At 53.1% G+C, this 24199-nt stretch overlaps 2 protein-coding genes across 4 annotated transcripts; one reads left to right on the forward strand and one right to left on the reverse strand.

The window, feature by feature from the left end:
- Nucleotides 1–12: 12 nt before the first annotated feature.
- On the reverse strand, nucleotides 13–10631 carry COQ9 (coenzyme Q9). 2 transcript variants are annotated; one of them, XM_037141496.2, is made up of 9 exons: nucleotides 10521–10631; nucleotides 8208–8376; nucleotides 6964–7099; nucleotides 4730–4872; nucleotides 4370–4454; nucleotides 2855–2959; nucleotides 1425–1580; nucleotides 1033–1086; nucleotides 13–711 (listed from the first exon to the last, which is right to left on the reverse strand). In XM_037141496.2, exons 1-9 carry the CDS (start codon nucleotides 10594–10596, stop codon nucleotides 676–678), a joined length of 960 nt encoding a protein of 319 aa, XP_036997391.2. In that variant the 5' UTR covers nucleotides 10597–10631; the 3' UTR covers nucleotides 13–675. The 2 variants fall into 2 exon arrangements, with proteins under 2 accessions (XP_036997391.2, XP_036997390.2); XM_037141495.2 differs by having other exon boundaries at nucleotides 8208–8388.
- A 42-nt stretch (nucleotides 10632–10673) lies between these two features.
- On the forward strand, nucleotides 10674–23497 carry CIAPIN1 (cytokine induced apoptosis inhibitor 1). 2 transcript variants are annotated; one of them, XM_037141498.2, is made up of 10 exons: nucleotides 10750–10769; nucleotides 12892–13103; nucleotides 14764–14937; nucleotides 15625–15777; nucleotides 17127–17203; nucleotides 18637–18805; nucleotides 20116–20189; nucleotides 20970–21085; nucleotides 21996–22077; nucleotides 22575–23497. In XM_037141498.2, exons 3-10 carry the CDS (start codon nucleotides 14781–14783, stop codon nucleotides 22683–22685), a joined length of 939 nt encoding a protein of 312 aa, XP_036997393.2. In that variant the 5' UTR covers nucleotides 10750–10769; nucleotides 12892–13103; nucleotides 14764–14780; the 3' UTR covers nucleotides 22686–23497. The 2 variants fall into 2 exon arrangements, with proteins under 2 accessions (XP_036997392.2, XP_036997393.2); XM_037141497.2 differs by lacking the exon at nucleotides 12892–13103 and having other exon boundaries at nucleotides 10674–10769.
- The last annotated feature ends 702 nt before the right edge of the window (nucleotides 23498–24199 follow it).

The following is a 24199-nucleotide window of genomic DNA, read 5'->3' on the forward strand; positions in this document are numbered from 1 at the left end:
TACACAACAGGAAACGAATTCAAACATATTTATTAATATGTTTACAGACTCTGAGTTCACTGACAATCCTGCCACGCATGCTGGTGTAACGCGACACCAGGTCTGGGATCACCTCTGGCCAGGCTGAGAACCACCGTCCAGCAGGCAGCGGTCGCAGGTCAGCAGCGTTTGGAGGGGTCCCCAGTGCAGCATGTCAAAGTGCTGGAAGAAGAGGGCTGCAAGGGATGCCCCTGAGTGCAAGTGCCTGTGCTGGGCTGTGGATCAGCTGCTACTTCGGGGGACTTCTGACTTGGACTCCAACTTGGGAGTCCCAGAGAGCGTTTCTAGGAAGGTTGAGATATGATCAAAGTGCCTGTGAGACCATGACAGGGACGTGCTGGGTTTCTGAGGCTCTAATGCTTGGAGGGGAGCCTCGTTTTTCAGTCACACGGCTGCCACTCGGAAAGGCACCAAGAGGCTGGGCCTGATATCAGGAACGGAAGAAGTGGCCCAATCCTGGGCTACAGCTGCATGATCAGGTGCCCTGTGGTTGCTGGGTGGCGGTGGTGACTCAGGAGTCCTGCAGTGTTTTATCATTGATACTCTGTCCCGTAGAAGGCATGTCCTACTTCCCGATGCCCTTTAAATACATTTGCAGGTATTCCTCTGGGCACTCTAGCTCACACTCCTTCCTGTTCACCGACGCTGGTTCAGACCTGTCAGATTCTTGAGCTGACGAAGGGATGCAAACAGAGAGTGCTGAGTCCTTGCCCCACCCTGGGACTCCAATGGGAAGGATCAGGATTTGCAAGGCGGCCCGCATGGCTATGGTACAGAGGTCTGGCATACCAGTGTCCTGGGAGCCAGCCAGTGAAACTAAAGAGGTGGGACATTTGCAATCAAGAAACTTGGGCTGAGTCACTGTCAGTCTCATCCCGAACTTTCCAGTTTAATGCTACAAAGCTACTTGGGTCAGTGATACATTAAACTAAGTAAGAAGCACGGGGCCAGCACTGGGTCGGGGAGGGTGGGGATGATCTGGGCAGTACTCACCGTCACCGCTGCTCCCATGAGTCCTTGCACCAGGGCCTCTCCAGTGGACTGCACCTGGAAAGAGTCCGAGTCAGGTTCCCTTAAGTCCCCATCACAAGTCCCAAGGGGAGACAGACAGGATAAACCAGCAGGCCTGTTAGTCCCAACAGGCAGAGTCACGAGGGCCCTGTGCACTGGAGGAAGAGCCCATGGATGGTGTAACCACAAATGGGCCGAGGGCGGCTCTTCAGAAGGTTGGGTATGAGGAAGAACCAGCCAGGCTCCCTGGGGAGGCCCTCACAGCTGTCAGCTGAGACCAAAGGGGGCCAAGAGAATAGACAGCACCCGGCTGTGACCCGAGGAGGATGGTGCACCTAGTGAGGGGGCTTCCCAAATGGCTAGCCCCCTGCTACCTGCTTGGCAGTGTGGCCCAAGTTCATTGCATCATTAATCCGGTTTTCCAAGAAACGCCAAGTGTCCTCGAAGTCTGGGGAGGAGTCCTGCATCATCACCAGCTCTGTCGTGTTGTAGATGCCAGCCAGCACAGCTCGGCGGGTGTACCAATTGAGCTGCAAAGAAACCCACCCAGGCAGATGGGCCACCACTGCTGCTGGGGGCTGGGAGCAGTGACACACTGAATAAGCAGCCCGGGGCGGGCGGGAGTGGGGGAGGGCGGGGATGGTCTGGGCAGTGCATAGCTACCCGAAGCCACAGGCCCTCGTGGGCTTCCGGATCTCTTCTCTCCCTCAGATACACGTGGCCCTCTGGACAACACTGTTCTCTACACACTGTGCACGAGAATCACCTGGGAGATTACAAAGGCAAGGCCCGGCCCAACCTCCGAGTTTAGCCTCGGTGGGTCTCCTCTAAGTGCCAGGAGTCTTGAAGTTTCCTAAGCATCCCAGGTGATTTTGCTACATCTGGTTCTTTCTGGAACTGCTGGCCCAAAGACTACATCTTAGCACATCTAAGTCCCAGCAGGCTCTGTGGCCAGCCAGGTATGACCAAACCTCAGGGTGTTCACGAGGAAAGTGAGGGCTGAGACAGAGCCATGGCCGGGTTAGACCACCTGGAAAAGCTGAGTGGTCAAGTCTGTTAGCAGCCCTGCAAACTACTCTTCAGAGCACTGGCTCAGCTGCTTGGTGTTTTATTCCTTTAATTTCTTTGCTTTCTGATTCGCTTTCCTGCCATCTCTGTTGCTAGTACGTTCCCATAGGAGGGAAGCTTATTAAAGCACTTTGTTACAACTATAGTGGGAGTACTGCTTTGCCTCCCTGGCCTGGGTGTTAATTTCTTTTTATGAAGGTATACTTTAAAACGTTTTTGCTAACAGAAGTCTAACAGCATCAACAAGTCAGTTCTTTTCCGGTGTCTGTTTAAAGGCTTATTGATCTCCTAGCAAAGCAGGCAAGATGGGTTGGGGAGGGGGAGGCGGGAACTTCTTAAAGCCATGGTGTATCCATGGTTTTTTTAAAAAAAAAGTAGTTTCATGAAAGTCACACGCTGAGAAATGCTGCTGTGGAATCTGAACTTCAGGAGACTGCAGGCAGAAAGGATTGTAAAATGGCAGCCCAGTCACAGGCTAACGTCTGGCATTGCCACTGCAGGTCAGAGGGAAGGACCACTGGGTTGTGGCCAGAGCGCTGGTCCCTGAACGAAGACAGCCGAGACCCCTGTGGCTTGCTGAAAGCCCTTCCTCACATCTTGGCCTCTCCTCACCAAGGTGGGAATGGCCCACAGACCCCCCGAAGGGGTGTGTGACCAAAGGAATTCCACCAACTTCTGGAAGAAATGCTTAACCCAAGCTTCCGCAGCATCCTGTGGGCCCGCAGAAAGCACTCACGTCGGTGGACTGGTCCCCAGCGTAGTGCCACATGTCATCCACCATGGTGGTGAGCAAGTTCAGGTTGGACGGGATGTTGTGCGGGAGCATGAGGATGCTGAGGGCCTGCGGAGAGAATGGCAGAGGGACAGGTCCACACACAGGTGACGACAGCACACAGGAGGCTGGTGCTTCGCTTCCCCACTGAGATGTGTGTGGGGCCTGCATTGCTCTCAGTCTGAGACCCACCATCGCCACCCCTTCCCGGCAGCCAACCACCCTGACCACAGTTGACGGGGCCAGGGGCCAATCCTAGCCTCCTGGCCCAATCCGACTCTCAATGCCCACCCAGCACGTGGACTTGGGAGTGTCTGGCCTGGTCTCTCTGAGAACTGAAGGCAAGGATGGGGGTGGGCTCGTGGAGGAAGCAGCAGAGATGAGGGGAATCTGGGGTTGGTTTCTGGGTCCAAATTCTAGGCCATCCCCAGGGCCCAGTAACATTCTTGCCCTTGATATCCTGCTGCAGCCTTAATAAACTCCTCCTCACCACCCCCCTCTACTTTCTGCTTAACTCAAGTCAGTTTGTTACCTGAAACCAAAATCCTTCCACTAATACAGGCAATGGCACAACCCAGACTCTTCCATTGGGCAGACAAGTCCTGAACGTGCACGGTTTGCCACTTTACCAACTGTACACTCCTCAGCTGTGGCGCATGGGATTTGGACAGCGAGGTCCTGGACTGGCTGGGAGGTGAAGGAGCCCAGAAGGAAATGCACTGAATCAGGAGGCGCTCACGTTCATCATGTGAACTGAGAGGTGGGATGAGTCAAGGCCACAGGTCTGGAGACCAGGCGTGGCAAGCACAGGCAGGGGATGGATGTGACTCCCGGCTGCACGCCCTGCACCCCAGCCCAGGGAGTTCAAAGGTCTGTCAGCCAGCCGACTGAAGTGATGTGCTCGGCAGCGTCCTGGCTGCGTGCAGGGCGCCAGGTGATCTGCGCACTCCTCCTCTCATCTCTGATGTGCTTTGACTCTCTCAACTGAGAGAACGGCTCACACTGGGCTGTGCTTTCAAAAAGGAGAAAGGAAGCCGCAGAAGGGGAGAAAAGCCCTCGGAGTGAACACTCCAATTCTCAAGCATCACAGTGACAATCTGAAAAGAAGTCCAGCCCTCTGAGACCTGGAACACGATGGGCCTGTTAATGACCACGGCCAATACGACCTGCTGACTTTCTGATCTCCTTCATCGATTCCTCCTCAGTGAGGACCTGCTGGCACACTCGGGCCACTAAGGCCCCACCCAGGATGTGATCCAGTACCCAGGTCACTTGCTTCTCCAGGGACACAGATAGCTGAGTTACCCTCCCTGGCACCCCAACATCTGAAGCTTAGCTCTGCCAAGCGCACAGAGCACCCCTGGGTCTCTGGGGACCAGCAAGCAAACTTCTGACAGTGCGATGCCCTCCAGGCAACAGGTGCTGCCAGTCGTCAGTCCGAACACACCGCTGCCCCTCGCCTGGGTATGGACTCTGTACCCGGGGCCAGTGCTCGATGTACGGGATCAGCATTCTCAGCCTGGTCTCCACTGCGTCCCTCAGGAACTGGTCTGTCTTCTTCTTCCTGGAGGGGGAAAGAAACCAGTGAGTCTCTGGGTCACTGGGCCACAGGCATGGGCTCAGTGCTAGCCTAAGGAGGAGGGCCCGGCAGCCCTGGACCACGGCCTGACTACGGCGGTCAGAGACGGACGGCTGCCAGCCGGTCCCATCGAAGAAGCAGGTCTGCTCAGTGCAGCCCTCTTCGGACTGGCCTCCCGGGGATGCCCAGTGGGGCCCAGGGGGGGCCCACGTCCCTCAGTCCTCAGCTGCCACCCTGAGCGACAACGCCACAGGACTTACTCTGCCTGGTTAAGCTGCACCAGCTTCTGCTCCTCCTCCAGCACCTGGGTGAGCCGAGCATTGCACTGGGTCACAAAATGCAGGATCAGCTCACTGCCGTCACTCCCGAACATGCTGGCCGCCGCGCTGGAGAGGCCCAGAGACTAGAGAGAGAGAAAGAAAAGACAGAACAGTGGTGGCAAGTGTGGTGGACGTGTGCTGCCTGCTTGTCACTAGGGCCTCTTCTTCTAGCAACAACGGCTTGCTTTCCAGAGGGCCACCACACTCTCCACTCTTGACCCCTGAGACATGAGTGGCGCTAACCACACTCTGTCAGCCCCTGAATGTGCCCCACAGCATGGGGCACAGACTTGCATGACGGGACTTCACAGTGACTGCCTTGAAGATGTGCAAACGACCAAATGCAGGCACTGAGAGACCACCTTAGAACGAGTGCTGGTGCTGATGGGGCAGAGCCCCCGACAGCTCCTTTCTGCAAGCCTGAGCTCCCCCACTTGTTGACTGAGAGACCCCTCATATTCAACACCAGACTGTACCCATGCCACCCCAAACCTGGTCCTCACCCAGTGGCCCTAATCCCAGAAAAGGGCACCAGTAGGTACCACACAGGCAAGCTGGCAACTCTGGTGCCATCTTGCCACTCTCTATGCCATTCTATCACCAAACTGACCCACTTGTTTCCACGTTCACTGCCATTGCTCTAGGCTGGAAAACCTCCTTTCTCCTGGGTAGCTGGCAGCAGCCCCCAGTGACTCCGTGCCTCTAATCCAGTTTTCACCCAGCAGCCAAAATGAAGGTTTTCAAACATCAAATGTCACCCCAGACCTTCAATTGTTCTTAGTACAAAAGCCAAACTCCTTAACATGACCTTCAGGACCTCCACTGAGCTTTCCCTCCCTCTCCCTCCCTCTCTGCATGATGGTGTGCTCTGGTTCTGCTGCTGCAGGCTTCTTTCCCTTCACACACGCTGCCTCTCTGTCTGGGCTTGTCCATCCCCCACCCTCACCAGACCAGCTGAAGCCTAACGCATTCCTCAGAGCTCAGTTCAAAAGCCCTTCCCGACCACCTTCTCACCCCTCCCCTCCAGATCAGGTCCCGCCACTGCACGTCTCAACAGCACCTTTTCCTGACAGCCCGCGCCCACCCTGTAAGCTCGTGTTTGCGTGTTTGTTTAATGCCGCTGGGCAGGAAGCTCGGCAAGGGTGGAGCTGTGTCCGCCTTGACCATTATGATGTCCCTAGGACCTAGCACAGTGCCAGGTGCACGCTAGCTGCTCAATAACTGTTTAAAGAATAAATGATTAATAAACAAAAAGGTTTTTAGAAAACTGAAATAGGCATTAAAATGTTTATAGTAGGATCATGGATGGGCTTTTTCGTTCTTTGTACTGTTCAAAGTCTTCCCAGTGAGCGTACTGTGGGGTCACATCACATGCACCCTCCATGCACATGACTTCTGTTACCGTACGTGCTCTCGGGGGAGAGTGAGAGACACGAGAGGTAACCGTTAAATCTGAGTCAAGCAGTGGAGTTGCCCGATGTCTGGCCTCACGAGCAGGGGCCCCACGGCAGGCTTGGGGTGGGAGACGTGGATCTGCGATTCCCCCAGTCTCTGCCCTCACGGGCCTCTTGCAGGACAGTCTCTGCTGTGCTGTATGTTGGATCATCTCACCTAAATGCGAGTTAATCCAAAGCAGCCGTCTATTCCCACTCGGGAGGAAAAGCGGACTCCTAGCCCTAGTGAGACCCGCAGAGCTGGTCTCCCAAGTGGTGTGTGCGTTCTTGGGGGTTTCACTCACCGCATTTCGTCAAGTCGAAGAGGCAGGTATTTACCATTTTAACAACTGGTGTGAACTGCACAATGATGTGTCACAGTTCATAGCAGCATTTTTCTTTTTTTAATGATGCAAAGACAATGTTGCTTCTTACAAGCAGGGGCATCTCGGAGTCAATGAATATGGTAGTTTTTATCGCAGGCAATTCTTGCCTAAATGGCTGCCTTTAGAACCCAACTCCCCAAAACCAACTCCATCTTATGCTCTTTTTATATTAAAAAAATAGTTTAAAAATGCACCCATTTTCACCTTACTGGGAAAGATACCCCCCAAAAGAGAAAACCCTGTAACAGAGAGGGGTTCCAAGCTGGGCTGGAAGACACTCGAGGCCCTCTGCTCTGGCTAATGGAACTCTCCCCGGGCTGGTCTTGGTCAGGCCGCCCACCCTCAGCCCGCACACCTGGGCTCCTTCTGCAATGGCCTCTGCCGTCCAGCCATGGGCGGGCACGAACTCCAGGGCTGCCGTCAGGATGCGGTGCTGCAGCTGCTCCTCACTCTCATGGTCCTCCTCCTCCTGGCCACTCTGATCTGTGTACCTGAGACCCAAATCCGAGAGGGACATGGGGACACCTCATCTCACTGCCTGCTGCCTTGCAAGCAAGATGAGCCTGACCAGAAACCAGAGCTCTGTGACTCCTCTAAGCACACGTTGGGAGGACATTCACTTCTGCGTCGTACTGGCATTGTGATGCCAGCACAGTACAAGTTCTGTCACCCTTCCCCTCCCATGTGGCCACGAAGAGAAGGGCAGCAGCGAGCGAGGCGGTCCTGCGCTGGGAAGACACGTGCCCCTGCCGCACCCTGGACTTCCCTGTTTACAGCCCTCAGCGCCATTTTTAATCTGTATTTGCGCCAGACAGAAATCCATGGGGTCCGAAACAACGGTTTACAGTATCCATGGGGCCAGGCACAAGGAAGATCCTCAACAAATATGTGAACCAAAATGAAGTGCACATTAACCAGGAAACCAGAAAAGTGACTGGGGTACTCTGATTTCAGAGCTAGAGGAACTTCTCAGTGGCGGGTAAGAAAACATATCTAATGGGAATGTTCATTACTATTCTGTTTCTGGGGGGTTGTGGACCCGTATGGTAACAAAATGTTACATGTGCAGTGCATGTCCTTTGACCCAGTGCTGCCGCTGCTGAGAGAATCACACGCTTTATCCCAGGAAATCTAAATACTTATCGGTAAAAGACGGGGTAAATAAATTTTGGTATTGTCATTTGCTGGAACATTATGCAATTATTAAAAGAATACAGACTGTGAAAAGAGATTCAAATGTACTGCTGAATGAAAAAACAAGTTCTGGAACAGCATACAGTTTAGCGTACAGTGTAACTAATCATTATTATAGGCACAGGCTTACATAGGGAGTATGCACAGAGAAACATCTATAGGGATATTAACAAAAGTGTTAGCAGAGTTATTTCTGGGTTTGTGTTTCTGGTAATTTCTGCCTTAATTGTTTAGATGTTTTACAATGTACAGGCACCGTTTTCATTAAAAAATAATGACTTCCTTTCAAAGACAGTCTTGAAAATGATGAAAGGTGAAAACAGGGACAGAGAGGAGAGAGGACGAACAGTTGTAGCCAGGCGTGCAAAGAGGCAGGAAATGGCTGAACTGGGTTCTGGTGCCTACCTGGGGGGTAGACGAGAAGACTCTGCACTGGGTTCTTCTGCCCCCTGTGCCTCCGAATGTTGCTGAGAAAAAGAGGGAGGAGGCTGCTGCTTCTGCTCATCGGAAGACCTGAGCTGCAGAGCTGAAGCGTGGAAGGCACGTGGCATCAGGGCTGGTCGGCAGCGGGACACTGAAACGGAAACTGGACCAGTCAGAAACATGTATCAGAAAAGGCCCTTTGAGACCTCGAGTGGTACATGGGATGGGGAAGGGGAAGAACAGGGCAGAGACCCCTCCAGAACCACTTATCCAAGTGCTGGGTCCCACGCAAGAATCATGGGTAAACTGGCAACCCTTAGACATGATGCGCAGACAAAAGTATGAGCCGGAAAACTAAAGAGCTGGCCTGTAGGCCCGTGTCTTTGTTAGCTGTGCGGTAATGAGCAAACCATTTCATCCTAGTGAGCATAATTTTTTAAAGTATGCAAATTAGGAGCAATAATCTCTATACTTAGTTGGATAGGAGTTGAAACCAAAAGTGAAAAGTGACTTGAAGATGTTTCATATTTACCTATCATAGCAAGAGCACTGGACCAGAAGTTAAAGACTGACTCCCCAGTGTTTATATGGTGTCTCAATCTTTTTTCATCTGTAGTGTTGGAACATCCCATTCATTCACTGTAGGCAAGGGCTTTTGGAAAATACGTAGTGTTTGCTAAGATGGGCTCATACTACCTTCTTCTTTCCCAACATTGTAGTATTATAAAGTGCAAACACAAAGGCAAGTTGAAAGAACTGTGATATGAACACCTGTACATCCACCACCTGGATTCTCTGTGTTTAGCCATCAGAGTTTGATTCATCTTGTTTTGTGATACACCTACTGCAGACCTCAGTATTCTTTGCCTCTGAACATTTCAGCATGCACAGTATTAACCAGAGTCTAATATTCATTTACTGTTCCTTTACTGAGGTCACATTTATATATAATGAAATACAAAAGTCTTAACCGTGCCTATTCTGAATTTTGACAAATACATACCCTTATGACCTGAACTGAATCTGGAATCATCACCCCAGCAAGTTCCCTCATGTTCATTCCTTCCCAGTCATTCCCTGACTACACTGTTCTGAATTTTTCACTCTGGGGTTGCCTGTCCTAGAATTTCATCTAAGTACAAGAATACATGATGCCCTTTTTGTGTAAGGCTCCTTTTGTTTAATATATATATTTTAGCTTGAGTCCTATTTTTTGTGTAAATCAGTAGGTTGTTGCTGAGTAGTATTCCATTAAGAAACCTATTCTGTTGATGGACACCTGGGCTATTTCAGTGTTGGCTACTGTAAGTCAAGTTTCTATGCATGTATCTGTACAAACCTTTTTTGTGGGCATATACTTTCATTTTTCTGCGTAAGTACTTAGGAGAGGATCTGCTGGGTCACAGGCATTATTTAGAGTTTTATATAAAAACAGCAAAAGGGCACCCGCTGTTTTTTTTTTTTTAAAGATCTATGGACTAACACAGGAGACAATGATTTTTAAAAAAACACAGCACAATGTGTGTAAAAATGTCAGCATTTTAGGGTATGTACAGAAGAAATGAGGCAAATATTCATAAAACTTTGAAAAGGGCAGGAAGGTTCCAAAGAAACACTGAAGAACCGCTGTGATTTATGAGTTTAGGTGAAATATGGGAGAATGTTTATTATTTATCAGCTCTGTATTTTTATTAAAGTACCAATGCGTACATCCCATTTATGGAAATTGACACTGGTTTTCCATTTACGGTAGTGATACAAAGTTTCCCCTTTTAAGTAAATGTCCGTATGTTTAATAATTCAGATGTATAAACAAAAACGCTGACTGTATAGTGGTATACGTGGTACAAGAATATCATGGAATTATCGGTGGTGGGAAAATGACCGGCAGAAAACAGCGGAATAGGTGCTCGCTGCGGCTGTTGCCCACTCTGTCCCTCGAGCCTTCCTGGCCCAGGGACTTGGTGAGGGAGTTAGGAGGCTGGGTCCGAGTTCTGCAACTCCCGAGCTGTGTGACCTTGGGCACCCACAACCTCTCCGGGGCTCCACTGGCTCCGCTAAATGGGAGTGACAGGTCCTGCTCCGCCGCTTCGGCCCTCACAGCCGTGGACTGGGGGCAGAAGCCAGCCGGACCGCCCGAACAATCCCGGGACGCCGGCGGGTCCGCACCCTTGCCCTTCACCTCACCTTGCTCGCCAGCCGCCACCACGGCCTCTTCCTCCCCGCACCCAGAGAAGGTGGCCCCCGCGCCCCCTCTCCTCGCCCCCCTACTCCCCGGTTCTGCCGCCCCCTCACCGGGCAGGCACCGCAGCTGCAGGAGCCTCCAGCCCGCGCGGCCGAGCGCACCAGACACCGCCGCCGCTGCCGCCATCTTAGAAGCGGGCACGCCGCCTACAGCGACGGGAGGGGGGGGGGCAGCACCGGGACCGCGGCACGCCCACTTCCGTCTGGCTCGCACGGGGTGAAGCTCCTCCTCCTCTCGCGAGAGGTGCGCGGCGCGGAGCCGGCGGCTGCGGCTAAACTGTGAGGACTCGGGAGAACGAGGTAAGCGCGTCCCGAGATCCAAGAGCCTGACTTCCCCCCAACGGTCCCCTCCTGGTTTACTCTGATCCCCAGATCCTCCCCTTTGCTAGTCCCAGTCCCATCCCTTAGCGGGAACCTTAGGCGGGGCCACCTCCCTAAGGATCACGGCGGGCTTTTGCCCAGAGAAGCGGTGTGAGGGGTGGACCGGTTTTGTCTGCCCCGGGCTCTTGGCGCCGTGGCCCCTTGTCCTTCCTGGGTGGCCTCTTATCCTGCGCTGCCCGCCCCGGGGACGGCACAGTCAGGAGGAAGAGTCCTGAGTTGGGGTCCGGGAGACTTGGGTTTTAGACCCGCTTCTGCCTGTAGCCAGATGCTGTGACCTTGGGCCTCGGTCCCTCTCCTCAAACTGAAGTTTCGGTCGTGGAGGGAACCTCCAATGATTCTCCTGAACCTCCAAGGTTTTAAATGGCTGTAATCAGATATTTCCCCAACTTGCCCGATAGGAAGAATCATACAGGATGCTTGTTACTAAGTCGTATACACCCAGGCGTTTCTTCTAGAGAGTTGATTCAGTGCATTTGGGCGTAGTTCAGGCATTTTATTTTAACGAATACCCCCAGGTGATGTGTCGGGTTTGCAAATTTAGAAAAAGCTGGTAGCGTTCGTTTAGACGTGAATGCCAAATTCTGGGTGACCCTGGAAGGTCGGGGACTAGAATCAAACAAATGTAAATGCAGAGCGCCTCACTGCCTCGGGGCAGTGACGGTTTCTTAGGAGTAGGAAGACGTCAATGGTTTGGGGATTGAGGATTAGCTATGACGAAAGCTAAGCACGCTGTTCCGTACATTTTGCTGGCAGTTAGATTGCAATTGGGTTTACAATTTTGTCTTCGTATATTTCACATACCCTTTACCAACTCCTCTTTTCAAGCGGTTTTGTGCTCCCCTGCATGAGTGCTGGGGAAACTCCTCAAATATTAAGTTTCAGGTCAATGTCTTTGGAGCTCCGTGAAGCACTGCTGATCTCTCCTGATTTTTTTTTTTTCTGAGTTCTGTCCACCTCAAAGGAGCCCTTTCTGTGGAAATTGTGGCTCTTGGATATCGGTTCTGAGACCCTTAACCCTTGATGCACATCTGATTGGTGACACTCTTCCATTGCTTCTCCTTTGAGTTTACTTGCTGATTATCCTCCTTTTTTCCCCTCTCTCGCTCCCTGTGTGTGCATGCATAAGCTTCAGTCCGTTCATTTTTGTTAAATTTTTCTTTTCCTGTAACTGTCAGGATTCTCAGATATTTTTATGGACCTGACTTAAAAGGAGTTGTTTTTTGTTTGTTTGTTTGTTTGTTTGTTTGTTTGAACTGATATCCAAATGTTGATCTTTTTTCTTTTGGCTCTGCTCATCCTTGAGAGGAGGCAAATGCCTCAAGATTGGGTGTTTATTGGGTACCTTAAAAATAAACAAGTGCCTCTCCAGAAGTTGTTCTCACACATCTGTTGTCACCGTCTGCCAGGAATGTTTGAGAAGGGCTGGGGCACGTGTGTGCAGCGGTGAGGGTTGGAGAGGTGCTTAACAGTCACGTCCACTGACGTGACAATGACTTCTCCACCTCTTTTCAGTTGTGAAACTGGGCTCTGAGTCACACTTCTGAGTATATTGACCTCAGCGCCAGTTTTTCCTATTGTTTTTGTTGTTGTTAAAAACAGATTGAAAACAACACAAAACATGGATGATGAAAAACATCACACTTTGGCATTTAGATATTTAAAAGAACATTCTCTCCCATTGCATTAGGAAAATGCTGGCCAAAAGTGGGGGCTGTGTCTGTTTTTTGAAGGTTAAATTTTAATCAGTGTATTTTATGAGCTCCCTCTTGCCACAGAAGATTAGTTTGGGGGGGATAGTGAACGGGAAGCATTTCCATTCAGGCGCTTTGCCGGCACAGCCCCACTGGAGAGCCGTGTGAGGCATCCTGGAGTGAGCTCCTGCGCCGGGGGATTTGGACAGGGAAAAAGAAGCACTGCGTTTCTTCTGGCTGCAAGAAGTGGAGCCTCGGAGTTGCTTTCAGAACATTATTTTATTGAGCTTTGTGTGCCAGCCTCTGCTGAGTGCTTTGTGTATTTTCATTTTCTCGTTTATTTCTGACAGCAGCCTTGGGAATAGAAAATTATCACCCCTCCTGTATTGATGAGAAAAAGAAGCTAGTAGCTGACTCATGGCACGTAGCTATGAACTAGAAGATCCTGGTGGTAGATAGAACCTGGGTCATCTGTGTTCAGAACCTGTGCTGTGTAAAACTCTGCCGCCATAAAGGCTGCTAGAAAGGTCCAGACATCTGGGTTTTTGTTTTCCTGTAGCAAGTAAGTAACCTTGGGCCCCTTGACTCTTTAATGAGGATTTTCTTTGTGCAAGGTTGTGGCCATCATTGCTGGGCAGGGGGCTTGTTGTCTCTCTTCCGTGTCCCAAAGGAGAACCTGATTCAGCATCATTCTAGACTAGACAGGTCATTTGTTTCTTATAACCGAATACCCAGCAATCCCCATTCCTGTCCTCCCTGGCTGCTGCTGAACTGTGACATTGACCATAAACTACTTGCCTTAGATTCTCAGTGAGATACCGAAAACCTTTTTTATTGTGCATATTTTAGGGATTTGAAAACCATAATTCAGTGACTAAGGAATCCCGATTGTCTGATAGCAACCCGGCGCCCTTGCCCGGTGACCTGCGGTCAGGCCAGGTCAGGCCAGTGTGTGCATTCCACACGGGAGGGTCTAGGGAGGGGGCAGGACAGCCTGAAAGTACAACGGTGTTTCACAGAACGGCGGGAGGGGGGGGGTGGATTCCCTTCGGAGAGGTGTCAGGTACACACGGAGCCAGAGTGTGGAGGACCCAGAAGACTAAGAGGTTTGACTTTGCTCTAGAAAGGAAAGTTTTCAGTAACCCCTGTAGGAAAGGAGCAGCAAAACCAAAGTACTGCAGTAGTGACGGGTGACTGGCTCACCCGGGCGTGTTTTGTTGGCAGAAGAGCCAGTCATTTGAAGTCGACATTTGTACAGAAGGAAGCATGCAGTGGACCCGGCTTAAACCCAGTCCCAGAGTGTCTGTGGTGGCACAGTTGCCCCTTAGTTAGCCACCTCTGTGGAAGACAGAGTGTTCAGCCTAAGACTGACCCATGCCTGGTGTCCCCACCACAGCTGCTGTCTCTGTGTCGTTTACTGGCGTGGTTTGAAGTCAGAGACTTCATGGCATTAATGTTTAAGAAAGAAAGGAGGAACTGAACAGAGCGCTATCTCCTTACCTGATTTCACTGTGAGCACATTCTATACTCGTCTGAGTATCAGGTGGAAGAGAAAGTTGACCCACGGGGGGAAATTTCCGTGGGTGAAAAGCACGGGCTTCACAGTCAGTTGCACGGACTTAGAGTCAAACCCCAGCTCTATGTGGATCCACACAACACTTACTAGTTGTGCCACCAGGGCTAAGTCAGCGCCTCGGTTCCCTGGCTGTAGAATGGGATGAATACCTGGTGCAGTGGCGGTCATGTGTGCAAAGTGTTGCGAGCAGTCTGGCCGATACCGCTGATCACTGACTGACACACTGATCGTATTTTGATGAAAGGGAAAATACTCAATTTCCTAAATTTCATAACTTGTCTCTCAAACATGAAGCTGTGGCTGGGTTGTGTCTGCCAGTCGATTGGCCTCCCTTGCTGAGTCATACTTCTGCCTAATTAATGTCCTGTGTGTTCTACATGCTGGTCAAGCCAAGTTGTCGCTTATCAAAGGGAAAATGACCTTTCTGCTTTTGGCCTCCTTAACTGATTGCCAGGTCAGGGTTCTCACCAAGGATGATGGGCTCACTTAATCAGACTGTCACGTCCACAGTACAGTTCTCTAGCGTGGTTGTCGTCCCCGGTCAGAACTGGGTTGTGGTTCTGACTGTGCTCGACGGTGCCTCATGGATGAGATTGTGCTCTTGTCTCTGCTCGGTTTTGACCCTCCTTTGGCCTGTGGTTTTTAGGTCCGCCGCGAGCAGGAATGGCGGACTTTGGGATCGCAGCTGGCCAGTTCGTGGCGGTGGTCTGGGATAAGTCCTCCCCGGCAGAGTCTCTGAAAGGCCTGGTGGGTGAGCTCCAGGCGCTAACGGGCAGTGAGGGCCGCGTGTCTGTGGAAAACATCGACCAGCTGTTGCAATGTAAGTACCCACCCAGGGTGCCTTTACAGGTGGGGAGGGGGCGGATGGGCCGGTTTCCCGGGGAGTCCTGCGTCTCTGACATTCCTCGGTAACTGAGTTTTCATTTGGGTGGCGGCGCGTGCTACTCGTGGCTGGTCCTTTGTTGATTTCGGTTGAGATGTAGTGGACTCAGGAGTGTAGTTGATGATTTGTAAAAGCGTGCTCTTGTTTCTTATCTAGGTACTCCACATTTATTTTTAAAATCTTACTCTTCATCCAGCTTCCTTTCTGACTCCAGTCCCTGAGCATATGAAAGGATAAGGAATTACTCCGGCTGGGTAGCTCAGTTGGTTGGAGCGTCGTCCCAATACGCCTGGGGTGCAGGTTCAATCGCTAGTCAGGACACCTCTAAGAATCAGCCCCTGAATGCGTAGATAAGTGGAACAATAAATTGATGTTTCTCTCTCTCCCTTCTTCTCTCTCTAAATATCAACAAATATTTAAAAAAGAGAAGAACTTAGTAAGACTGAGGGAGAGCCAGGCAGTAGCACCATGGACTTTGCCAGCAACAGTGGTCTGATGGCATTTGCTACACAGGCGGCTGTGAATTCTTCTGGGCCAGGCCGGCAGCCCTTGGGGGGACTTGGGGGCGCTTGGGAGACTGTTTGGGGCCTAGGTGATCGCTGACAGAGTCCCCCTTTCTTCCAGCTGCCCACCGAGAATCGAGCTTTGATGTTATTTTATCGGGCGTGGTTCCCGGAAGCACCACCCTGCACAGCACCGAGATTTTGGCCGAGATGGCCCGGATCCTGCGGCCTGGCGGATGTCTGTTTCTGAAAGAGCCGGTAGAGACGGCTGTCGGTAAGGAAGTCTTCATCCGAAAGGCTAGACTTTAACAGGGTCCGATCTTTAGGTGTTTTTGCTGCATCTCTCCGAGCAGGAGATGCCGTTTAGAGATCAGTAGTCCTACAGCTGGACCCCCTCCTTAGAGGTAAATTATTATAAAAATCTAAATCAGTGCATCTGAGGAAACGGTGATCTTGACCCAGGAGATAGGAAAATAGAAGGAAACTACCTACCGGAAAACGGCGGGGTCCTTCAGCCGGTGACGGGGCAGGCTTCGCTGTGTCCACGCCACAGGAGGCTGCGCAGCAGTAAACAAAGGCACAGGCGCCATGTGTGTGACACTTCGGATGTGTCTCCAGGGAGTCGCGTGGTGAGAAAGCCACTCCCAGAAGGTCACCTGCTGCCTGGTTTTGCTCACACAACCTTCTTGAAATGACGGAGTGTGGAGGATGGAGAGTGGGTCGGCGCTTGCCCAGGGAGGCGGCGTGTGGGGGGAGTGCAGGGGCTCCTTGTGGTCATGGACCATTCTGTGTCTGGGTGTGGCGGTGCTCACACTCACCTGCATGTGTGCCGAGATTGCACAGAGGCACACAACACACACATGCACAGGTGCATGTAAAGCTGGTGGGATTCGGGTCAGCTCCGTGGACGGCATCAGGTTCCCGGTCCTCACATGGTGCTGGAACGTGTGAGGATGGCCTCCGGGGAGGTGCGGCGAAGGGGCCTCGAGCCCTCCCTGAGAACAGTGGCGGGGTCTGGGGCTGCTGAGGGGACTGTGACGCGTGGGAGCCAGTGAGAGAAGCCAGGAAATAAAAACTCTCTTACTTGTCCAAGTGGTGATGTGTTAAAAGAGTTAATCAGTTCTGGATTTTAGCTTTTTTTACTGGACTTTCCATCAAAACGTGATGAGTTATTTCATCAAATAAGATGGCAGAAGTGAAAGCACTTTACAGTGTATAAGGCGTGTGTGTGGAGTGGACGTCCGTGCCCCTTGCTAGGAGTGCAGCCCCGGTGACAAACCGCAGTGTCTCTTGCCAGGACTGTGAAGTGAGAATAGAGCGCTGGTCTCGCTCGAGTCTCTGAGCCTCAAGCTTGGTCATTCTCTAACAGCCCCGGGAGGTTTGGTGTCTCCAAGAAGCAGAGAACGATAAGAAATGATAGTGATGGAACCATTATATTCCATCGTAATGACTTAAGAGCATTGGTAAGAGCATTGTGAATAAGCTCAAATTAAAACATTGCTAAAATACATAAACATTAAACATGAAAGGTTATTACTGTTTTACTGCCAGCTGAGAGGGAGCCTTTATTATTTTTCCTGCTCTGACCTGCAAAGCTATTGATCTGGATTCTCCTCTTGGCAGTCACCAGCGGCAAAGTGAGGACAACCTCTAAACTGTGTTCCGCCCTGACCCTTTCTGGCCTCGTGGAAGTGAGAGAGGTAATGTCAGGAGACACTGTCTCTGTGGGGACCTGGGCTGGGGGCCATGAGTCCCCATGTCTGTCAGATGATACAGAGGGAGTCGGGGGAAATAATGTGGGGGGTCAGCCCATGTAGACTGGGAAATACGCCGAGAAGCACTCTGCCTGTGAGCTGCAGGATGACGCACAGCAAGACCTCGGGTACTACGCCTCCTCTGGGGAGTCCCGCGGGACCCGGGGGCCGGCCCCCCCTGGCCTCAGTGGTGGTTAGTGGCGCTGACGGCTGAGGCAGCGCAGTGCAGGTCTCTCGATGGACATGCGTCCGAGGCCCAGCTGGGAGTCCCCTGGCTCATCTTCAGATATTTGGTGGGGGCCTGGAGGGGGGAATCCCATTCTGATAATTCAGTAGAAGTGTTTTCATTAAATAGAGGCGTTTATATTTCTATATTCTTACTCAGAGTTGAAATCCTTGTGTGAGAGCCAGGCGTTATATTCTGAGGGCCATTATACCACCGATTTGCCGCTTGGCCAAGGGCCTTCACTTACTCACGCCCACCCTTTCTTTTTGTCTTTAGTCTAAGGCTTTCTGTTCTTTAAAATAAGAGATGCTTGGAAAAGTCCAGTTAATATTGAAGAACAATAAACATAAAGTGACATCCCAGTCCTTGTTCACACTCCCGCCGCAGAGGAATCCACCAGTGTATTTGTTTGTCTGGCTGTTCAGACCTTTTTTACGTATTTGCAGGTGTACACACCCTCCTCCCCTTCATGTGTCTGTACACGCGTCATTTGTTAATGTAAACAAGGCCATACGTGTGCACTGTTCAGTCGCTGGCTGATCCATCTCGTGTGGTGCCCCTTGTTCTTGTTAACGAGGGAACACTCTTCAGTGCTGTAGGTGGGCTGTGACTTACTGAACTATTCTGCCTCTTAGAGGTTAGCATTGTTTTAATGGCGCAGCACCCCACCCATTTTCCTGCTTTCACTGTCAGATGCTGCTTCCCAAGGAACATAGAAAGCGTCTCCCTCCCCCGTGGTTCCTCTCCTCCGAGGACACACGTTTTGCTGTTTTTGGGGTGAGCATGTGTCCCCACTGTGGGCTTGGGTCCTGTTCAGCAGGACCGTGTCGATGCATCTGAGTAACAACCACTGCGACCCCCACAGTGACTCACACAGCACCTTATTATGCCTAAGAGACATGCATCTAATGAGGGTGTTAAGATTTTTCAAGGGACAGACTCAAAGTACAAATGTAGACAAAATTCCACTCCAGGGCTCCAAGCAGTGAGAAAGTGGCCCGAGGCGATGTCCGTCGTCCCGCTACCCTGCACGTTACTCTGTCCCGCCATTCAGGCACTGGAGACATGGACCTGAGCGTGTGACGCCTGTGGGGGGTCATGGAGTGCCGTGTCGTGGGGTGCGGCCTCACCCTGCGGCTGTCTTGCGTTCCAGCTGCAGCGGGAGTCCTTGAGCGCTGAGGAGAAGCAGTCTGTCCAAGAGCACCTGGGTCACCATAGCGACAGCCTGCTCTCCGTGCAAATCACAGGCAGAAAGCCCAACTTCGAAGTGGGTTCTTCTAGTCAGCTGAAGCTTTCTGTTGCCAAGAAGTCTGCTCCTTCAGGTAAGACTGGACGTCTTCTGTCCGAACAGGCCAGGAAGGGCGCGTCGGAAACTGAGCCAGAGATGAGAGAGTGTCAGTCTTTCCTCCATGTTGGCCATGTCCAAAGGGAAGAATGCTCTGTGTGCTGTGGTCCTGGGTGTCCTCGGACCCGGACTGGAGCGATGTGCAGATACTGTCTGGTTCACCCCTTCTGCCCTGGAGGACACTGGGGCTGCCGGATTTTGAAGGCCCGAGTCACACAGTTGAGTTAGTGAAGCCTCTCTGGTCCCCAGGATTTTGACTTTTGTCCTCGGGATACCTCATGGTGGAGGTCATAGTAGGTAAGAGGGTCCTGCTCCTCTTCCCGTGTGTCCTTGACTTTTGTGCCAGTAAAGTTGGCTTTTCTTACTTTGAGGATCCTCAGACACTTGTAAACAAGTTTTTTCTGCTCAGAGAATTATCCTCCCCTCCCCTGCTTTGCATTTCCCATCTGTTTTTAATACCTGAATTGAGAACATTTCCCGGCTGTGGGGTATGCAAAAATACGCAGGTGCGTTCACACTGCTCTGTTTTGACTGTCCAGCCCACGTCTACAAAAAACCCTTGGAATCCTGGCCTTGGGGTTCATAGGCCAGAGCGGGTGAGGACAGCTTCCGTGAGCAGTTCGCCCTGCAGAAGGCTGGAGCAGGCGGTGCCACACTGATCCGCAGGGTGCTCTGACCCTACCCGCCCCCATGCCCACCCCCATCCCTTCCCATCCTTTCCCATCTCCTGGCCTGTAGAGAACATGGGCAGCGTGAGGTTTGGCCTGCCCCCGATCGGTGTTACGCTCCCCCGTCTGCTCTGGAGCTTATGGTCTCGTACGCCGCAGGCGTCTGTGGGGCTGAAGCTCCTTGCTTATGACGCTTCCTGGCGCCCTCTCATCCCATCTCCTGTTGCCTGCAGTGGCTGCGGGGAGCGCCAGTGGCCCCGTGTTCTGGGGGTGGGCACTGAGATACAAGAACACCACATGGAGTGGAGTAAAAGTACTAGACAGAACTGCCTTTTTTTGTGGCAGGCTTAAATCTCAACCTGCTTTCTCACCTGTACACTTAGGGTGGCAGGTACTTGACAAGGTTGTTAGCAGGGTTACATGGGTGATGTGCACAAAAGGCTTCATAGAGTGTCTGCCACAAAGCAGGTGCCGACAGTGATGGCTTCTGGGACTGTCACGGGTCTCCTGACTCAGTCCAGCATGCTCTGTACAGAGTCTCACCAGAAAGCGTTTGTCTGCCTGTAGCTCGCCTAGGGCTTCTTCCTAGAGCTCTTTTTCTTTTGTTGGGTGGACACAGTGAAGCCTGCTGTGGACCCCGCGGCTGTCAAACTCTGGACCCTCTCAGCCAATGACATGGAAGACGAGGACACGGTGAGTGGACCCCTGGGCCCGTCGCCTTCTCTCAGCCCCAGTGCAGGTGTGAACGTGTGCCGTTCGGGGGGCGCTCTCGGGACTCGCCGCGTGAAAGCCCAGCGTCGCAGCTTTCTCATTTTGAATTAGAAGGAACCCCCTCAGCTTCTCTTTTCCCCATGTGTCATGTGACACGTTAAAGACCCCCGAGGGCACGTGCAAACCTGGAGTTTGTCGGCTGAGATACTTTTCCTGGCTCCTCTGGGCAAGCCCCTGAGCGCTCACGGTCTTCAGAGCCGCGCTCCCCCCTGTCTGGCCGGTGCCCCCGCGATCGGGTTCTCTGGTCCACAGCCATCCGAGGACGGTCAGTGTCAACACTGCTGGTCCTCTTCTCTGGAATCATGGACAAGATACTTTGTTCCCGTCTTCACCTGACTGCCCCGCATACACAAGGTGGGGCAGAAGTAGGTTCACCGTTGTTTGTGTGGGAAATAACGCGGTACTTAATTAATGACACGAGAAGAAGCTCTGTTTATCGCACTCAGCCGTAGGCCTGCCTCTGCCCGCCCCGTCGACCAGTCTGTTTGGTGCGAATCAGTCCCCGTCCAGCCAGCACACACTCTGTGCGCGGTAGTTCCCTGGGGTGGGCAGCTGGGACGTGAGGATCAGCCCCACTTGGGGCCGTGGGGTCTTCTTGACCCACGCGGCATAAACCCACTGCCCTCACCTGTGACCCCCTCTGCTCCTCCGTGGCAGAGCCCGTGACCAACCATGTCACTAACGGCTTCCGACACTCCCCAGGACCTCATCGACTCAGACGAGCTGCTGGACCCAGAGGATCTGAAGAAGCCAGACCCCGCCTCCCTGCGGGCCCCTTCATGTGGAGAAGGGAAAAAGAGGAAGGCCTGCAAGAACTGGTGAGCACCGCCTCCAGAGGCTTCTGCCGTTCCAGGCGCCGCAGCACTGTGATTAATTAGACATGTGACTCGTGAAATGAGCCGCGCCTACAGGGGAGTGTTTTAAGCAGGGACATTTCAGAGAATAATAAAATGAACACCCAGGCATGGTCACCAGGTTAAGGATCAGAAACATTACCGGTACCTCAGCAGTCCCTTCTGCACCATTCCAAGTTTGTGCCAGGCATTCTCGGCTCGTTTGATAATTTAAACGAGGTCTCCATGAGACCCTCCAAACAACCTGCCACGTGGTTGTGGAGAGCTGAGTGGTGAGCCCCGACCTGACTGGGCAGAGAAAGATCGATCCCCACGTCTGTGCCGCCCCAGGGAAGGGCAGGGCCGACAGGGCTTCTGGTCTGGCCTCTCTGAGAACCTGTTGGAGCGGCTTCCAGGGAAGTCGGTGGGAGCGTCACGAGTGAGTTCCAGGAAACCAGGGACGTGCCGCTGTTGGAAGAGCTGGCAGGGTTATCATGTGGCACAGGGACTGGGTGACCAGCAGAAATACGATCAGAGGGAGTGGCTGCTGCCTGTGTCCTGCTCGGAGCCTGCTGTCCCCTCGGAGCAGATCACAGTGGGACACTGCTCTCAGGTGAAATGAGTGTCCTCGGCCGACAGTCGGGGTGCAGAGGGGAGAGCCGAACGCTTTGAGGTGGCTGCCCTCTGTGGACAGGGCACCCTGCTGGGCCTTCGCCCCCCACCACCCTCTGTCTCCCTGAGCAGCCTGACGCCCTCGTCCGCCTGACCCCGCAGGCGTTTCAGTTAAGACAGCCTGGTGGGAAAAGTCTCAGAGCGCACCCTGGCACTGCCTGGGATTTGGAGTTTCCAGGTGGTGGCCAATCTCACTCATCAGCTACCAATCCCCCCCACCCAGCACATGTGGCCTCGCCGAAGAACTGGAAAAAGAGAAGTCCAGGGAACAGATGAGCTCCCAACCCAAGTCGGCCTGTGGAAACGTAAGTATCAGCACTCCGTGTCCCCCAGACCCCCCCGCGGTGTGGGGCACGCCCCTCAACCACACACAGACCAGCCCCAGCCGCAGGAACTTACTGCCCCATTTCTGTAGTCGGCCACTGCACGAGAGCGGCGGCTGGTCTGGGGGGAGGGGAGGCTGTCTCGTGAGACGGGGCCAGCGCGTCCTGCCCAGGTGGGGGGCTCATTTCTTATTTTCCTCCCTGTCTTCCTGAGGTTCCTCAGCCGTTTGGCTGCACTGGGCTGCGGTCTGAACTGCCGAGAATACAGACACACAGTCTCCTAAGGAGCTTCCCCAGACCCTTGTTCTCACGGAACCAGGGGTCTTCACATTCACAGTGTTCGGGTCCCCGGTGGATCTACAGACGCACCACCCATTTCCTTCAGGCCATGGTGGCCATATTACGAAATTTGGGGTCCCGTCCCTACAGCCCCTACCTCGGGGTCAGCTTCCCAGTCTGACCGTCTCTTCTCTCAACAGTGCTACCTGGGCGACGCTTTCCGCTGCGCCAGCTGCCCCTACCTCGGCATGCCGGCCTTCAAACCCGGGGAGCAGGTGCTGCTGAGCACCAGCGGCCTCCACGACGACTAGGCCGCCCCTGCCCCTCTGCGTTTGCTCATCTCCGCTGGGAACCCGTTTGCAGGGAGGGTGCTTGGTGGGCAGTGAGGCTGGCCGTGGGGGCGGGGGGGTGTGGTGCTGCCGTGGACCAGAAGGCCAAGGCGTCGGTCACCCTGGGCGGGTGGGCTTCTTCCTAGTAGGGAACGGATGTGTGCTGAGGGGCCCTCTCCCGAGTGCGACTCCTGCGAGTGGGCCCTCTGTGACAAAGGCCCCGCCCCGCCTCCGCACTCAGCAAGTGCCACCGCTGGTCCCCCGGAGTCGGTTCTTTGCTCTGCAGGCCGCTCCTGGTGATAGTGTCCTCTGACCTCAGGGCACCAGTGGAGTCGTGTGCTCACAGCTGGGGCCCCTCCGCCCCCCCCACCCCTGCAGTAGTGTCCTGCCCTGTGTTCCGTCAGTCTGCAGTTACCATTAAACCTGCGTTCCTCCGCATTCTCAGTTGTGAAGAGGGCGTGCGTGTGTCGGGGGCGGGGGCTGGTCTGACGCAGCCATGCAACTCGGAGCACAGAACTGGTTTTGGAGAGACTCGGGGTCACACACCGATGGGGCCGGCCCTGTGCTGCGGGACAGGGCCTCTCCATCCCTGTCAGACGAGTTGGGTTGACAAGAGTTGAGAGCGAGCAGAACAGCAGCCGGAACCCACAGTAAATCTCCCAGGAGGAGGCCCTTTGTGCTTGTCACCCACACAGACTCGGAGTGGATCTCGCCAGTAGTTGGGGACAGTGCATGGATTCAGGAGACCTGGATTTTTATGTCCTACCAATAAATAAAAGTCTTCTTTGGAATTAGCCCTGAAACTTGAGTCAGTGTTGGCTGTTGCATATTCCGTCCCTGTCGGTGGACTTTGTTACAGGTGCGGCTGGACTCTGGTTTGACGGCGGGCGCCTGCCCGAGGGCATGAATGAGCAGGCCTCTCGTGGCCGGGCCTCACTGCTGTGGTCGGGTCACCTTAAGCGGCAAAGCTGTGTGCACTGGCTGTGTGCGAACACAGGTGTTTGTTCTATCGCTGGCTTGTGTTTCTCACCTATACTTTGAGTATTTTGTACTGATGAGGCATTTTATTCAAAAACCAGAAAAACCCACACATAAAACCCTGGGTCGTAGGGAGCACACCCCCTGGCCCAGAACACAGCCCTGTACGTCCCTGATGCGAACCTGCACTGTGGGGGCTGGTCCCCTCTCCAGCATCCCCGGCTGAGGCACACCCCCGTGGCCCCCCAGTCCTCACAGCAGTTCCGAGTCTGCACATGCACAGTGTGGGCCCCCGAGGAAGACTTCACTGGGAGGAAAGTGCTTTGCTTCTCTGAAGACAGGTGTGCCAAGCGCTGGAATGAATGCATGTCTTGAGTCTTTCCAGCTGTAGCCTGCCGAGTGAGAAACCCTTACTCTCCTTCGCTGGCTCCCTCTCCACACCTCCCCTCCCTAGATATGTGAGATCATCCTTCCTGCACTCCCACCCCTGCCCGCCCCAAACTGGGCCCCATGGATTC

The sequence above is a fragment of the Artibeus jamaicensis genome, unplaced genomic scaffold, assembly GCF_021234435.1.
Source record: "Artibeus jamaicensis isolate MK-2021 breed Jamaican fruit bat unplaced genomic scaffold, CSHL_Jam_final contig_3152, whole genome shotgun sequence".
NCBI classification, from domain to species: Eukaryota; Metazoa; Chordata; class Mammalia; order Chiroptera; family Phyllostomidae; genus Artibeus; species Artibeus jamaicensis.

Bases quoted from the DNA above. Each gene is read 5' to 3' on its own strand.
- COQ9 (XM_037141495.2), bottom strand. From the start codon at position 10,596: ATGGCGGCAGCGGCGGCGGTGTCTGGTGCGCTCGGCCGCGCGGGCTGG. The intron at 2,960-4,369 runs GTACAGAGTCCA...TTCTCTCCGCAG, and splicing joins ACATCGAGCACTGGCCCCGG to GCCCTCAGCATCCTCATGCT. The intron at 1,087-1,424 runs GTAGCAGGGGGC...GACTCTTTCCAG, and splicing joins TGGGCCACACTGCCAAGCAG to GTGCAGTCCACTGGAGAGGC.
- CIAPIN1 (XM_037141497.2), top strand. From the start codon at position 14,781: ATGGCGGACTTTGGGATCGCAGCTGGCCAGTTCGTGGCGGTGGTCTGG. The intron at 18,806-20,115 runs GTAAGACTGGAC...GGGTGGACACAG, and splicing joins CAAGAAGTCTGCTCCTTCAG to TGAAGCCTGCTGTGGACCCC. The intron at 20,190-20,969 runs GTGAGTGGACCC...GACACTCCCCAG, and splicing joins ACATGGAAGACGAGGACACG to GACCTCATCGACTCAGACGA.